General features: G+C 36.6%; 1 protein-coding gene across 1 annotated transcript; it reads right to left on the bottom strand.

Moving 5' to 3' along the window:
- Nucleotides 1-1790: 1790 nt before the first annotated feature.
- Nucleotides 1791-17253, bottom strand: LOC104518278 (sorting nexin-6; the record flags this gene model as incomplete). The annotated part of the gene is made up of 11 exons (XM_010175738.1): nucleotides 1791-1954; nucleotides 3603-3762; nucleotides 4698-4784; nucleotides 5936-5975; nucleotides 7116-7191; nucleotides 9646-9751; nucleotides 11082-11177; nucleotides 12424-12547; nucleotides 14512-14633; nucleotides 16185-16295; nucleotides 17149-17253. Coding segments are annotated over 11 exons (1191 nt in total), but the record flags the coding sequence as incomplete, so codon positions are not given.
- Nucleotides 17254-18311: the final 1058 nt, after the last annotated feature.

Raw genomic sequence — 18311 nt, 5'->3', positions numbered from 1 at the left:
CCCTGCAGCCCATGGAGGTTCAGTGGTGGAGTAGACACCCACATGTAGGCCATGGAGCAGAAAAGCTGAGCCCAAGAACAAGTGTGACTGTATTGAGATCCTGGAGTTGCTCAACCCCAGAGCAGGGGGTGGACCCCCAGAGCCGGGGGGTGGGGAGGTGCACTGGACAGGACATACATCTGCAGCCCATGCAGCCGGTGGACATTCTGATGCCAGAACCAGGAGTTGTGCCCAAATAGGTCCATGACTCCATGGGAAGCTTGCTTTGGAACACCTTGTTCCTGGACTTCCATGCCAGGAAGAGCAGCAGAGGTGAATTGACTGAACCCCCATTCCCTGTCCCCTGAGCCACTGGGGGGAAAAAGGAAGAGAAATCAGGAGCAAAGCGATTTGAGTCTGGGAAGAAGGGAGGGGTGGGGGAAGGTGTTGTAAGATGTGGTTGTCATGTCTCACTGTGCTACTCGGACAATTGTTAACGAATTAAATTGATTTTTCTTCCCCAAGTTGAGTCTGTTTTGCCCGTGACCATAACTGGTGAGTGAGCCCTTCCTGTCCTCATCCTAATCCCGTGTCCCCTGTGTTGTGACTCCCATCCCATCTCACCATGTGGGGGGAGTGAGTGCAGGGCAGCATGGTCCTACTGTGGTCAAACCACCACAGAGACCCAGGGCTGGATATAGACAGCTGTGACACACAGAGGAGTAGGAAGGCTGAATAGTGCCAAGGATGAGAAGTTTTAAGACTTTAGGGAAAATATAGCTGAATTTCTGATATAGCACGTTAAAGTAAGCACTGTTGATCTGAAAAAGGAGTCAAATATTCCATACTTTACTGATTATCAGCTAAATATCCCAACAAGCTGAACTTACACCTATAAAGATTAAAAAAAAAAAAAGTCCCCAAAACAACCCTTTTTAAATAACCCTTTTTCCAGTTTATTGGTTTACAAACAATGGGTTTGGCAGAATGAAGAGTAACACCATCAACACTACTAAAAAGAGTGTAAAGCAGCAACACGTTAACTCAGCAACACTATACACCTCTTAACTAGTCCTTTAAACAGATATATTCCGAGTTAATTCAAAGCTTGGTAGTCAACACACTTTCAGATTTGTGATGAGAATGAGAAATGCTGCAGTTGACTTTTAGAAGAAAGCTGCTTTCTGTTATGGGACTGTTAGAGACTGTTGTACTTGTCTAGTACAGAGTAGCTAGCCTGATTTAACCAAAAATATTAATTTCACATGGATTAAAAGAATCAAATGTATTGTGAAATTTAAGGATAGTACAGGCCCCTTAAAGTTCTTTTCCTGCAAAAATTTATTTTACTGAAAAGGCTATCTGCAACATTCCTCTGTTGTTAGCAATTAGTAGTTTAAAGGCAAAAAGGTTCAAAAAGCATAGTCCAAGTCACACTGATCTGACTTCAGACAGGCCTGTGTGATCTCATGCTCAATAGTTAGCCTGTCCTATACATCGAGTCCCCAACATCTGGATAACAGGAGAAAACACTTCCTATCTCACAGTAAAATGGTGAGATGAGGTTTTAAAAATAGGCACATATTCAAAATGTGCAGCTATAAATATCAAACAGCTAGAGAAACAGAAAACTGAAGCCAAAATTGTCTTCAAGGAGATGAGTTTTCCAAAGACACTTCAAGCATACCAGTCCCTCAGAGACATTTCACCCCCCCTTTTTTTTTTCTCTATTATTCAATAAAGTTCACCTTTCTGGAGCATGCTTACCTTCAAATTCAACTTCCTGGATGTGAAGTGCATATCACACAAAACTAGCATAGCCATTTGAGTAATTCAAGCATATAATATTTAAAATCAACTGAAATACAGGCCAAAAGGATCACAATTACCTTAGCATGCTTTAATTCCAGTTCTGCTAGTTCCACCAGATTTTTTCTGAATGCTGCAACTCTTCTTGTCTTAAAGTCTATCAGTTCTACAGAAAATAAAAATTGATTCATTAACAGTATTATGGCCAGTGCCCTCAACTGTTAACAGACTTTCCTTCAGGATGGAAGAGAGAGAGAAGAGTGAGAGAAGGCACCTGGAAAAAGTGCAGGTTTAATCTCAGCACATTCTGGGCTCTGAGATACTGCCACACTGTTGGATAAAAGCAAACTGCCATTGCAGTCCCTCATCTCTAGTTAACATTTTGTGGACACACAGCTTTTTGGAAAAGAACCTGCAATCTTTCAAGGCTGATATATAAAAGTCTCTAGGGAAGATACTAAGCTAAAACTAGCATGGAGAACAAAGGAAGCAAGTGTGCTTTATAGATATAACTTTGTGGCTAATAAGATTGTTCATCCTCCACTGTCTCACTTCTAGGAATCATTAGCCAGATTTGCAGGGTCAAACAAATCTCTTAAATGATAAAAACAGAAGAGCATGGTGTTTAAGCCTTGAAAAAATCTGCCCCAAATAATGAGTCAGATGACTACCAACTCACAACAATCTCAGCCTAAAAGAAGAGAATAAGTTTCCAGGAAAAATGCACCATGTAAATAAGCACCCTGGTTTTTGGCTGGGACAGAGCTAATTTTCTTCTTAGCAGCTAGAATGAGGCTGTGTTTTGGTTTCAGTGTGGGATTTGTTATGAGAAGAACACTGATAACATACTAGTGTTTTCAATTGTCACTGGAGAATGAAGGACTTTCCAACCTGCCCGTGTTTTGCAAGTCTGCAGGGGCAAAGGACTGGAAGGGGATAGTAAAGTTAGCAAACTCAAATTGGCATTTGGCTATGCCAATGGGATATTCCATGTCATGTAACATCACATTCAGTATATCAGTGAGGGTTGGCCAGAATGCTCAGTCTTTTGTGCTCTCTCTCTCTCTCACAGGATTGCAGTTTCAGCTTTGAGATCGTTATCCAGGAAAAGGCTGGGCTTGGTCAGCGGGTGGTGAGCAACTGCACTGTGCATCTCTCATTTGCATATTCTATTACTACTATTACCACCATTATTATTGTCATTATTATTTTAAATTTAATTTTATTTCAATTATTAAATTATTCTTATCTCCACCTATGAGTCTCCTTACCTTTACCACTCCAAGTCTCTCCCCTATTCCCTGGTGGCTGGGGGTGGAGAGAGAGTGAGCGAGCAGCTGTTCAGTGTTTGGCTGCCAGCCAAGGTAAACTACCACAACAAGGTTCCTTTTCTCTAGACCTCCTTAACTCTGCAACTTCAGTGAAATCTCATTTCATGTTCCCTCCTTTTTCTAATGTAGTGTCATCTTTGTGACAGACTTCTGTCTTCACAGCAGAATGGATAAAACCAAAAGGGGAATTTCAATAATACTTTAAAAGATTAGGTTTGCTTTTACTGCTAGCAATTATAATTTTGTATCCTATTCGTATAAAAAAAGTGGTTAACAAATAATTTGCACCTCGACTTTGCTCGGCCTAATTGGGCTATAAGGAGCCAAAGGAAAATATAATTTGAACTTTCTAAAATAAGTAAATACTGATTAAAAGATAACAGTTCTGCTTAGGAAACAGAACAAAAACCTATTCTCATTAATAGTATCCTAAAATCTCCTAATTTTCAAGTAGTAATGTAGGATCAAAGACCACCCAAATACCTTGTTTTGCCGATTCAGATATTTTCTCAAATTTCTGACAGCATATTTGCTGAGTAGTTTCAGCTTGCAGCACATCTTTATTTTTCGCTCTTGCTTTATCCAATGCCTTATTAGCATTTTCATAATCCACTAGTGACCTAGATCTTCTATATAGGAGATCCTATAAAAAATGTATAAAGGATGTATAGAGTTTACAAGAATCTACCCAAGGATTTTAGTATATACCAAGTCATTATTAAAAAAAAAAAAAAATCAGATTAATTTTAGTCTTTCTTGCTGTATTTCAGTTCTTACTAAATTATTTGCATCCACTTTACTTCATCCTGCAAGACACAGGAACGTCCATCCTGGATCAGACAAGTAATTTAATATTGTTTGGTCTGCATCTTGTCTGACAGAGGCTAGCACCAGATGGCTTGGATGATACTCCAGAAAGCCTAAGAAGAGGCAATTATGGGAAATTTCACAGCTTCTTAGACTAGAAACAAACTATATTTAGATTATGATTTTGAAATACACACAGGGCCCAAGAAAGAGCAGTAGCATTTTTTTTCTGTGCAACAGTTACCACTGTGATCTTCTAGCTACAGATAGTTTCTGTCAAATGCTTCCTCCTTCTGTCATGGTATTTAATCATCTTACATCAACCAACAATAAGAATGACATTTTCTGTAGGTACAGAATATCAAATTTGGCCCAAGTGTTTTTGTATCAGCACTTGCAGAGCATCTGGACTATTCATTTTTAAAATTAACAAAAAAGTAGAATAGCTTGCAGTCTACAGGCAGCAAACACTGCAAACACATAAAAAATTCACCAACAGCTCTTCCACTGTTTTTAATTATACTGCATGATCTGTCCTTGATAAGTGGATCGCACAGTTCCAAACAGTCAGTCACACAGTCAGCAACTGCATTGTTACTCCTTATATACAACTGTGATCCAGGTTTTACAGATAAGGGAGAAACTGCAGGCTAGAGGTGGCAGCATTTTAACCTAACTACTGTGTATTTCTCAATGTGATACCTTAGTTATGAATCTCTTTTTTTAAAATAAAAAACTATTTGACTGAACAAAAAACCCCCATAAATTCACCTTAGCAGCTTGAGATTCCCTTAGATAGTATTTCAGAAGATCAGAAAGTTTAAGATCTTCATCAGCAGATACCCGGGCCTCTATTTTCTGGAAAAGCAGTAAAAGAATCAGTTTAAAAACATACAGACTCTGGGTATTCATGTTTATCATGTAAATACAACATAAAATATACAACAGACATGACAGGTTTTCTTTTTCAAAGACTCAGATCACGCATTTGTGACAGAATACTTAAAGATGCATCAAGAGAAGCACTATTAGGATTTTATATTAAAATGTAAGCAATAACCTACTGTGCGAATCGGTAATTGACAACTAACTCTATATTCTAAACAATGCTTTCGTCCCAATTTCAAATATATGCATCACATACTAGAAAAACAGCAGAGAAACAAAAACTTATCTAGTATAAAGAGTTGCACAAGACATTTTGTGTTGTTTTGTGGGAGAACAAAAACCAAACTTTTAAGGCACTTTTGCAGACTAGTTGTGTAACCACATGTATTAAATGGTCCAAAATGCCCACAAACTTATTTGCTTGTAATTAAAAGACATTTCTGTGAATTCAGAAACAGCGTCTGCAAGCGCATTTTTTAAATCTTAATTAAAAAAAGACTAAAAGGCAACATCTTCAGTCAAAGCAATAATTCTGTTAACTTAATTTTCTTTACAGTGTGTATTTATGCAGTTACAACTGTGTGTGTTTCAGAAATGCACACATTTTTCATTCAGAAGTTTCTTCTGCTCTGCCAAGACAAACAAATATGGCAAAAGAGACAAGATATTTGCAAATCTGGTGAGGAGCATCAGCAAGAGTATTTTTGAGTCAAATAATTGCAGAAACAGATCTTGGCTCTAGAAAAAAGCAGCATGACCACCATTTTTGGGAGTGAGGATTAGATTTCTTTTTTCCATAACAAGTTCTGTGATACCCAGCACCAAGTATGGCAGGCCTCTTAGCATTTTAGAGGAACAGCAACTTTACTAGTGTATTACACAGAAGACAGGAAGACTGTCTAGAAATGTTTAGTAGATTGAAGACTCGTAAGAATCAATCATTTTACAAAACAGATGACTGTAATCTTAAGCTTTTTCATTCTCTACCACACACTGCTTAAATGCTTCATAGAGAAGCATCTATAAAACATCCCCATATTAACGTCTAATTGGCACAAGATGCCCTGTCACTTCCAGGAAATACACAAAGAATGTATCTTAAAAGGTTTCATAGTACATACCCTTGTTTTGTCAAACAACTCTGATACCTTTAGAAAAAACCTGTACAAAGGAAACAGCTTATATTACAACATTAATTTGAACAGTCTAATTACTTTCTAGAACTCAAAATATAATCTGTGTCTGGCAATGAAGGCTGTAAAAGCACCGCTTAGAATTGTAATTCCCCGAACTCAGAGAACATAATAGTTTCAAATTGTAGCACTTCAAACATCTGGGAACTGTACAACTTTTCAAGCGTCCTTCACTCAATTGGAAGACACCTTTCTTTTCACACAGTAACCATGATGCATGTCCTACTTGGAATTCAGGGAGACTGAGCAACAGCGTGGCACATCTTCATCTCAGGGGACAATACAAGGTTCAGTGTCACAGCACACTGAATTACAGTCATTCATGCTATTCTGACAGAAGACAGATGCAATTCCTGACAGACCCTAACAGACTACATCAAATACTATAATCAAAGTAATCAATATGTAAGCTATCACCATGTTTGGAAGTATATCACTGTAATTCAGGTAAATTAATGAGTTAATTTTCATACTCAATTGCTACCTGTCATCACACTAACTCTAGTAAGTGTACATGTTTACAAGCACCAACATCTTTAAGCGAGTGAACTAAGTTTTACTTTCAGATACATCAAACTTTATATTCAAGCAAATCACTGAAAGATTAAAGGACAAACATCTTCACAGACTCTCTTCTATTTTCAAAGTTTTAGGGATCTCTGCAGATTCCTTTCTGTTGCTAAAGGCAGTAAAATTGCCAGAACAGCAAAACTGGTTTTTAAGATGTTGGTACAGGGAACACCCACAAAAATCAGTATACTCTGACTGAGACCTGTTCTTGCTGCACATGTCAAAGCACTTAAAACACTTTTAAAAAACTGGTCCAAGAGTTGGGTTTTTTCCTTATTCTGTGAGGGTTTTTCCATCTCATCTGTGTAAACTTCTACAAATTGCAGAAAACATCATTTTTTTCCAGACAAACATTAAAGCAAAAATATTAAAGCAGCCTGTTACAGAATGAGATACTAGAGAAGAAAATCTCTTCACGTGATACAACTTTAATATATCCTGTTTTTTTTTCATAACAAGAGAGCTACTGATCTCAGCAGGTCACCGTTAAAGACTGCTACATAGCAAATTCCCCCATAAATTATTAACAATATCTTACTTGCATATATCTGTGGAGTCCTGCGTTCCTAACGCATATAACGAAGAACCAATTCTATTATAGTCATCCGCCACATCTAGAAAAACAAACAAGTACTCGTTTTACTATTTCATTCCTCTTCTTTCTGAAAATTTTGAAGTTCCTCTCTTTGTTCAAGAGTGGGTGTTTCTCTAAAAGGAACATGCTTTAAAACAAAAGCAGAAACAGAATTTCAATCCTGTCACGTATTACGAAGGATAACTTCACACAATAAGCACGGTGCTCTGGCCAAATCGTGAAGTCTGTAAGTTATCTAGGGATATTTAACACAATTAACACCTGCTGGGGAAATTTATCATGCAAGTTTGTCAGGTTTTATTTTGGTAAAAGATGTACAACACGAATGGCTAAGTCTGAATTTAAATCTGAATCTAAAGTCTAAAGCTATTTGAGAAAAAAACATAGTCTAAAAATAAAAAAAGAGTAATTCTGTTTGCTTGAGAGTAGTAAATTGAATACAAACTCCGAACTACCAAAATACAGCACTATATGCACAACACCTTTTCTAGCACACGTCTAATTTTCAGGAAATCTCATCACCAGGTGGTCACTGGTTGAAGTAGCATTAGTGTTAAAGCATTTTAAACAACAATATTAGAAGCAGGGTTTGTAGAGAAGGCTGCATAATTTGACTAGTGAGGTATTGCTATACATCAATCATAATAAAATCTTTGCACAGGTGCCTTTTTTTAAAGAGCTTTTAGTGTAAACTCAGTGGAAGAAGAAAACACTAACAGATCCAAGCAATGAACAGGAAAATATATTTGCTTGTTACTTTTGAAGTCTGTATGTCATTAGCAGATTTTTATTTTTTTTTATAACACCACCCTGTTTGAACAGATTGAGTGGGTCACCTCCCACATCCAATACTCCATACATCCCAAGGAAACCAGTGCAGCTGGTTACAGTGAAGAATGGTATTAGAAGCCATTAACCTCCCCTTCCATTCCACCCATTTAAATGTAAAAATAGGTTTTCTTCTGGAAATAGGAAGTCGGTATCTTTGCAAGCTCGCAGCTCTCTGTTGATCAGAAGTTATCCATGAACTACAGACTTCCCATTTCCAAAACAGGCTTCCCATCGCTCTACTCCTCGACCCAGAATTTCAAAAAGTGCTATTTATTCAAACACATAGAAGTTGCATAAAAGTTGTCAAACATCATAGCTGATTTGAGTCTGAAAACCAGTGAAGCACTGTCACGAGTTTGATCAATCCTTTCCCACCAGATCCTCTATAATCTCATTTCCTAACAAATTTCCTGGTTCTACAACTAACGTGAAAGGCTCTCTCACTACCTAAAGTTTGATACCTAACTACCAGGAGTGAAGTTCAGTTTTCATTTTAAGAAAGCAAACAAAACCCCAGAAACCACTTCAGGTGGGAAGTGAATGAAGACACAGGGTCCCTTAGTACTTCACTAAGCATAACTGACTCTCCTGATCTCCTAGCACACTGACTAAAGCTACAAAAGATTCCATCTTCATTCAACAGCAAAAGAAACATCTGAAGAACTCAGTGAATTCTTGGTTTAATGTCTCGTTCAGTATTCACTTTAGAGTCCTTACCAGTGGAGATCCATAAAAAGTTTGTGGCCAGTTTTGTGTGAAATACATTACTGTAGATAGCAGACTGAATCTGTGAATCAGACAAAAAACTTCAAGAAAGTAGACAGAATCTAGTAGTTCAATTTTGATTTATCTGGGCACAAAACCTTAAAATCAAGGGCAATAAAGGTCAACTTTTTTCTGAGCTTCTCAGAACGCAGTAATCCTAAACCAAACACAGTAGTCCTAAACCAAAGATTTTCCATTTTCTCAAATAAGTGCACTGTATTTGAGAAGACTATCTAGAGCTTCCAGAAATCACATTAGCTAACACTCAGCTCAGGAAGACAGATGAACAGCCAAGTGGAAAATCTCACCTCAGTAAGAAAAGGGGTCATGCAAACCAGGGTATTGAATGTACACATTCCAGTCTCCATTCTAAAAGGCTAAAAAGTGGAAACCTGACTTCCCTGTCTAGAAAGAATGGCCCAAATAGGAGTTTCCTGCTCAGCAAGGTAATGCAATGCTTAGCATGCCAAGATGTTGCACTCCGGTGAATGCAAGCTCATCCAATCCATAACAACTTCATTAGGAGTAAAATCACATATACTGCTGTATTACCCACCTTTACACTTTAAAGACTAAGAATCAGACTTCAAAAAAAAAATAAAATTCCTACATAAAGTGCATTTCTCTTCAAAGGGACAGCAGGGAGAGTCAAGATATCTTCAGTGTCACATCAGGCTGTTCTTACTCCATCTAGTCCATTACAGCAAAGGCAAAACTTTGAAAGTCAGATTAAATTTCTTTACACTATTTGAAGACTACACTTGGAGAAATTGATTCACTTTTTGCAGGCAAAAGGAAAACTAACAATTACTGCTCCTCACAAACCACTTCTGTACACTTTAACTAGTACTATTTTCACCCTGGAAAAATAACTCACTTTTATGTGATCTTGTCATTTTATCAGATTTGGCAGAGGCATCTTTGACTCGGTTGTGATATTCTACAAGGAATGTTCTTTCATGTTCAAAGAAGTCATCCACATCCTACAAAAACAAGAACAATTTAAAAACCAGGATTTTACTCACTCTGTACAAAGCAATTGCAGAGTAAATTTACATATATTGCTGTTGCTGTGAGATGAAATGCAATCTGGTTTTACTGTCTAAAACACCATTTATGTAAACAGATTTCTTCTTCACTTATCATGATCTGAAGTTTTATTAAGAATTTATTAACAATTAAGAATTTGTAACAAGCATCTTAAAGGTCTAGATAATTAAAGCTGAAGTGAAGGAAATAATTTCACTACTAACTACCACTTTGGTGACAGAAAAATAGAATAAATGTCAAGTACTTAATAAAAGGACATCTTCCTATAAAAAGGGGAGGGAGGAAGACAGACACCCATTTGTACAAATGCTGCAGGCACAGCAGAGATGATATGAACTCCTAGCTCAGGAATGCTGATCTTGATGACAGATTTCTTTCAAGTTGGTAGATGTAGGTAAATTTTAATATTTTCTGTATTACAATGTGAGATGTTTTGTATTTATTTTTTTAAAAATCCTCTAAAATAGCACAGATGCTCACTACCATGGAATAGCCTACAACATGGGCTTTGAACAATGTGCTTATGAAACTGCTGGTTATTTAGACTTTATATTTTTCTCCAAGACATAATTAATCCATGGTTATATCCACCTTCCAGCAGTTTTGAAACTCAAGATTTTACAACTAGGAATTTTAGCTCCTCTAATCTGCTTGCAAACGGAAAGTTGCCACTAGAAAGAAAGGAGATCAAAATAAACTTCTGTAGAATTTATGTTTGTTATAAAACCAATCTTTCAACATTTGGAAAAGTTGAAATGAAATTGAATTTTCATTTCTTTTTTTTGGGGGGTGGGGGGTGGGTGTCTCAGTTACATTCTTGCATCCACTGGAAAAAAACAGTACCACCTTCACTGCTGCTCTTAGCTTTGAAACAGTAGAAGGATGTTACAAGGCTGGTAAAATTCACAGTGTTAGTATCTTCTAAGCTGCAGCAGTTGTCAAAGCTAGTGCACCTTCCAACTATATAAAATTACATGCCAGAACAAAAAACAGGTTATCAATTATCTATAGATTAAAAATGCTTAATTTCATAAAACAGAGGAAAGAGTACTGAAAGCTTTTTTTCACAGGAGCAATCAGATAGCTCTCAGTTATCTTGCACCCAGGACCACAGGTTCCTTCCCATGCTCTGCCTCTGATTCTTAAGTTAGACATCGCTACAAAAATCCCTTTTTTGTATCTATGTAAAATTATGATTCATTAAAAAAATGGGGATAACAATGTTAATACATTTTAAATCTTGGTATGTTAAGCACTGATCACCTTTACTCCTGAAACAATGACTCCATCTGCTGATTTAACCATATTTTTAAAGAAGTCTTCAAGTTTCTCTTTCTTATTTTTCCCACGAACACTCAACTGAAAAACAAATTCATTTATCGAGTTAGTTCATTTTCTGGAGGCAATAAAAGCTTTAAAAAAGAAAAACAGAACTACATACCACAACTTGCTAATCCTAAACCAGCTTTCCTGCTTAGTCTTATACTTTGCATTAATATGGACAGGACACCATGCACCCAAAATGACAGACTATCTCATTTACTAGACTGTTCTTTATCATCTACTATTCCAGGAAAAAAAAACAACAACAACAACAACAGATAATATCAAACGTACAAGGTGTACTTTCAGTTATCAATAATATAGTATTTATCACTCACAGTACAGCTGTTGAGTTAACCTAAAATAACCAGGTTTTGCTCTTTCAAGTGTACGATGGCAGATCTTTGACTTTCAGAATCTACAGAAGCATTTACCCCTCACTGCACTGAGGATAATGTTGGTTTCATACTCATCACACTTTTCCTGTCCATCTAAATTTGCCCAATTTAGGTAAACTGAGTTCCTGAACCAGTAAGCACTGCTACATCAAGTAACAAGAGGTTACTCAGTAACATATTTTGAAGTTAAGCACGTACTCAGTTGTGCCAATTTTTGTAATGATTTCTTCAACATTCAATGCAAATTTATCCAATTTTAAAAGCAACTAAAAACTGTTTGCAGAACATGAGCAACCACTACCTCCAACACCAGAGTTATGAATCCAGAAAGATCTCTCCATTAGCTCAAAATCAGACAGTAACTCAGTATGTAGCGTGGATAGCCACACTAGTCCAACATGCAGGAAAAAAATTAACCAAGTTTTCACCTACACTATTAACAAAAAGGCTTTACTTAAAACATTTGAAATCCTCTCTAGCTTTGGTAGCAACAGAATTTAAACTGTGGTTCCAAATCCTAAAAATCTGCATTCCACCTTTGTTGCATCGTCCTTCCCCACCAAAAAAAAAGAAAGAGTGGACAAGTATAACATCATGTGAAATCACCATCAAAAGCTAATCTTTTTAATCCAAAACATATTGGATGCCCATTAGTATTTTTGACGCTAAGGCTAGAGCACATAGTGCATCTGGTTCCCCAGGTGGCAGCAAAATAAACTCCTACAGACTAAATTAATGTCTAACTTTTACGATACAAATATGTCTGGTATGAAGGAATTGATACAATTTGCTCCAGGAGGTAAAGCCCTTTTAATCAATTTACCATCCCACCATAAAAGTACATCTTGATTTCTCTTGCCAGCAATTCAGTTTTCAATACTCACATCCTGATTATATTCCAAGAATACATGGAAATTTAAATCCTTTCTCAAAATAGGATGTGCTGCCACGCGACACAAAAACACTTCATGCATTGCAACTGTCTTCTTGAATATTGCCAAATATTCCCTGAAAACAAGAAACAAGACAGATGTAAGAATTTCATATGAAGCAATTAAGTTTGAGATAAGCCTAAAGCAGCTTTAAGAGATCCTCAGTAAGGATAAAAAATTATAAGCTGATATAGTAGAGGGATTCACTCTGATATTTGATATATACGTAAATAAATAGAACAATGTTAATACTAGAGGAAATTTTGAAGCCCTAACATATTTCAGAGAGACATTTAATGAAGAATCAACACGTAAGATTCTAATTTTTAAGGCTAGCTAACACAGACTGGTTTGCTGAAAGCGTAACCTCATTTAATTGTCCTTTCCCCAACTCCACAAAAATCCACAAACTGAGGTACAGACTACAGTCTCTACGCACTATATAGCTGATGTGCAAACTCCTCCTCCCCATCTCCATCCCCTTGCCTATTTGCACCCTCCTTACTTATTTAAATGTTCATGTAGTTTTGTTATCTCTTTAGACAGCAGTCTTTTATTCCATGTTAAAGCACCTAGCCTTTTTGGGATGAAGCTTACGTGGATGTCTTGCTTCATAGTGGTTCTAAAAGTGAAATGAAGTGCTGCATTTGGTAGGTACAACCAAAAAAATCACATTTCACCACAACAATCGCATAATTGCCCAGTTCAGCCAACTCAGCTTTAAAACAATTACTCATTTGTGATTTAATTAAGAGGAAGGCATTCTTATCAATACAAGTCTGCTAGAATTAATTTTGCTTTGCAAATTCAATGAATAAGATGCAACTTGTCTAGAAATGAGGAAGAGGCTCTTTTCCCCATTCTCAGGTCAAACAGTAAAATGATAATCAACACTTTTGCTTCCACTATGTGCAAGGAGGTTAAGATTTACATACCAGCAAACCAGCAGGGCCAGTGTTGGGAGATGTTTGATCTCAGTGAGAGTAGTAGTCATTCAGTGAAGACAAAAAAGGAGGATGCAGAGGATGGAGGTGGCAGTAGAAGAAACCCAAAGTTTTCTGTGTTATCCAACCCCTAACCAGACCACAAGAGAATCATGATCAGGGCCGCTGGAAAACCACAGATTCTTTAAAATCTATAGTGTTTTGCTCATTTCCAGTTTTCTGGATATGAAGTGTATATCTACTCTGCTATTAAATATGTTGTACGTAACACTAATACAGAGCTTTTAAAGACATTTCCTCACGGCAGCTGGAGTTTGAGAGAAAGCAGCAGTTACAAGAGTTCTATGTACTTTTCTTGCTAATTCAGAGCTCTTGATAGAAGCAGTCGAGAAGCAGCGTAAATATACACTTGAAAACTGAAACCAATGACAGGAAAAAGATCAAAGAAGTGAATGCATGATAAGGAAAGTGGATGAAGCAAGGAGAAACTTCACTGTGTAACTTAATACGGCACAAAAAGCCTTAGAGCAGATATTGCAATACACACTATGTTCACAGCAAGGGAAAATACTATTTTCAGTAAGTATATTCTCCTTGTGGAAAAAAAAAAAGAAGAGTGTAAAAAAAGTATTTTCTAGTAATCCTATTTCTTGAGTAACAGAAGGTTGGCATCTATGTTTACAGTACCAACCACATGCAAAAATCCCTAGTTCAATCACTACATGTATAAACTTTAAAGTTTAATTATGTTTATGAAATGTGGAACAGCAGAACTAAAATGATAGAGGGTACCTCCTCTCACTGCAGATGTTCTGTGAAGAAAAGGATTTAACTAGTTTTTCTTTATAAAAGAAAGTTCAAGAACAAGCTGAGTTTTTTTCCTGTTTCAGAATATGAAATTATTTCTACAATTTTCCTAATGGCTCTGATCATGATCACTAAGATAACCCTGGTTAGGTAGCAACTGCATTCTTAAGCCTATATCTCCCAGAGAACCATTACAGTGAAATCAGAAATAAGGGACAGCAAACAGCATTAAAAGTTGAGGGATTAAAAAAAAAAAAAAAAAAAAAAAGTAGTAATCAAGTCTACATACGCCTCCAGTTCTTGTTTCATCTTGGTGAATTCTTCTTTAGTCATTGATCCTTCTCCTTCTCCAAGTTTCTGCAATTTCTCCCTTGAGGCATCAAAGTCAGGCCTGGGTGGTGCTGGTGGAATCTGGAATTGAATCAAATTTTTTTTAGTTGCTCATCTTCTCTTCAAACAACATCCATTCAGTACAGGAACTGTAGATTGCCTGCAGCTTTTTAATATATGGCTCTCTTTCATCATTCATTACAGCATTTATGGACAAATTCTCTCATTCATGAGTTAGACATGCTGCATTACTATACCAATTTTGGCCAAGTGTCCTTGAAGATTACTAAAGAATTAACTAATGGCTCCAGTAGCTTAATTACAACAGAAACCAAATAACACATAGCTTCCCAAATTAGTTTTGTCTTAACTTAGTTGGTAAGAATTGTTTCTTGTTTAAAGGAAAAAAAAAAAAATTGTTCCCCAGTTGTTTTCACATCATCCATTTACAACTCCCCAAAACTTCAAACAAACAAAAAACCCCCATTCCATATTGTTTGCAGGCACTAGTTCTTTCTTGCAGCACTGTTCACACTAAAGATACATCTGTTGAAATAACAAAGCACACAGTAAACAAGTCCCTAGGTTAATCTTGTAATATAGTATATTAACACTGAAAGAGAAAACACCATAGTCAAACTTATCCTGAATTGCTATCAGTAAAGGGGCACAGAACAAAGATAAACTGTGCTTAAATATTAGTTAATCAGTATCTGTCCATTACATTAATGCATTACAAAAAAGAAAAATACAGCATCTATGCAGTCAACTGTCTGAAACTAGTTATTACCACACTGAAGGTCTAGTCACTTCAAATAGCTTTTCCGACTAAAAAAAGACTAGCTTAACAATGGTACGACCCATCTCCGATTATAGGAATCATAATGTACCCACTAGTCAATTACAAATATGTTTACCTTCTGAATCAGTCGACACCCCCCTAAACACAAAATTAATACCTAACTTTCACACCAGGACGACAAATATTCCTATTTGTAATCAAAGTATGAACAGCAGCACTCATTTTTAACAGGCAGTATTGTAAGGTGACTATTTTGGGACCTCTGTTTGCTGGAGGCCTGAAATAAACTTCAAAACATAAGTTGTTAAGTTGTGTATTAAGTTTCTCTTTAGTTCTAGATGGTATCTGCATTGTTTTTTTCCCCCTCCAACTGATTCACGGTAAAATGATTCTGATCTTCACAATGAAAACTGTGAAAGTCTAATTACTGGAGCTAGTCACTGCACTCTGCCATTCCAGCTAAAGCAAAGGCAACATGAAACTTGTAGCTAAGTTAAACGTTAGCTTGCAAAAACAATACCACCAAGTTACACAGTTCACCTATCTCCCACACTTTTAACAGGGTGGCCTAAAAATACACTTGGATACAGATTAAACTACTCACTCCTTAGGAGTGAAAGGCAAGAAAGTATGACAACTACAGTAACTTTCCTCCAAGCTTGCTTCAACCATTAATTTTCTGTAATTGCATAAAAAAGTATTAAAGCATCTGATCTGATTTTAGAAGGAATAAGTATCTACCATTTCCATTGCATTTAAAAGCAGTCACAAGTACTTGAGACAGGCCACAGAAAACAGTGCACAGAAACCAAAAGAACTTCAATACTCACGATATAGCCAGCGTAGTCCTCATTCTCAACAAAAGAATCATGAAGCCAAATAAACTCTTCATGTTGCCGGACAACAGAAAACTCATTTTGTTTGAAATTTGGTAAGGAACTCTAGAAGGGAAAAGGAGGAAGTATTATGGAGAAAAAAAAAAGAAAGAAAAAGCCAAAACCAACCCTACACACCAAAAAAAAACCCCACAAAGTTTTTCATTGCTGTATGAACACCTTGAAGAAACAATAAAAATATCCCTGTAAAAATAATCTGATCATCCAAGTAAGGATTGACCAAAAAAAAGTTAGTATAGCAATAATTAGCCCTGTCTTAATTAGTGCAGCAATCAACTGGAATGGGTTGCCCAAAGAGGTTGTGGAGTCTCTGCCCTTGGAGATATTCCAACCCAAATGGACAAGACCTGAGCAATGTGCTCCAGTTCACCCTGATTCAATGGTGGGCGTGAGAGGAGATGGGACCAAATAATCTCCAGAAATTTTATTCAACCTCAACTATCCTGTGATTCTGCAACCAATAAACATTCAAATCTAAGAGAAGAAGAAAAGTCATAAACAAGCAGTAACTAAAAGTGATTCTTGAATGTCACTCCATTATGAAATACATTTTTAGAATCTAAAACCATAGCTAATTGAATAAAAAACTATAGTGAAGAATATTGAGGTATATTACATATCCTACCTGCAAATAGGCTAATTAATAAGCATGGCAATGGTATGATAACATGTCAGTACAAAAAACTGAACATCACTGTTTTCTAAACAGTTTTTTAACCTCTTAACTTTTAGCCATCTTTTTCTTAAGCACTGCAGCTACACAGTCTCTTAAACATGAGATAATGCTATCTTGTTATTTCCTTTGGACTGTGTTACATTTGTTTCAATAAACAGTTTACGCAAACTTTCTTTCCTATATAATTAAGAAAATGTTCAGTGTACAAACCCAGGCTTTTACCTTTGTATGGACAGTGAATTTCACTTTGTCCCTCTCACTGAGAGCATCTGAGATATCCACTTGCAGAGCAGCATCAGTCTGGAGATCTACATTTATTGCTCTAAGCTAAACAAAGAAAAATCTATTTAGCTTAAATTTAAAAAAAAAAAGTTAATTATATTTCCCTTATTCTTCCCTTGAGAAGAACCCTGATCCTGCAATGCTGAACATCCTTAAAAGACTAAAGATAGATTATAAAAAACCTCAACATTAAAAGATTGTTTTCAGTGGAAAAAGAAATGCCAGTAGTACTCCTTATGGCACACACGACCATACAAATAATTCCCTTTACCATACTCCTTGTTAGTGCACTATTTCCATTGCTGTGAATTGTTAACTTGCTAGTAATTGAGATGGTCCAGACAGCACACATTCACATACATCATAAAGTTCATCAGGTTTTTCCTCTTGGTTTTTTTTTCATTCCCCTCTCTCACCCAAATCAACAACCTGCTGTAAGTATATGTACTTCTAAAGGTAATTATAAAGGTACTAACAATTGGAAAGGTACTTTTAAGGAGAAAAGTGATCCTATATTTCAAAGAAACAAGAGCTATTAAAGAGCTGGTTATACTGAAAAGGCTTAAAAAAAAAAATATCCTGAACCTCACAGAGTCAAGACTCCTTGGAAATATTTTTGGGGGGCAGGGGAGCACACCCCAAACCCAGTATTTCAGTCTCTTCAAAATCAGCATAAGAAATGGCAAAAAGTGCAAGGAATATGCATATTATTTTCCACAAGACGTGAAACCTGAACTGTCTCACCAAGTAATTCCAAAGTCACATTGGTGAGAAAATGAGACAATGATCAAATACAGAAAAGCCGGAAGATTATCTGAGCACAGCAATGCTTGGCAGTAACTGGACCAAAGGCTTCAGCAGTACTTGGTGAAACTATAACCTCATCTAGACCCCAGGTAGAAACTGGAGTCCCCTCACCCTTGCACCTTTGTTGTTCTATAGCCATTTGTCCCATGACAATTTCATCACCATGATCAACAGACATTCAGAATATTTTTACAAGTACTAAGGTGAACTGAAATCTTCTCCAGTCACATTGAGAAAAATATTTAAACGTGGGGTTCATGAGGCTTACTTTTTACTGAGACACTGTGTTTTCTTTG

This window comes from Antrostomus carolinensis, unplaced genomic scaffold, assembly GCF_000700745.2.
Source record: "Antrostomus carolinensis isolate BGI_N321 unplaced genomic scaffold, ASM70074v2 scaffold36740, whole genome shotgun sequence".
Lineage (NCBI taxonomy): Eukaryota > Metazoa > Chordata > Aves > Caprimulgiformes > Caprimulgidae > Antrostomus > Antrostomus carolinensis.
This window is presented reverse-complemented; position numbering and strand designations above follow the sequence as displayed.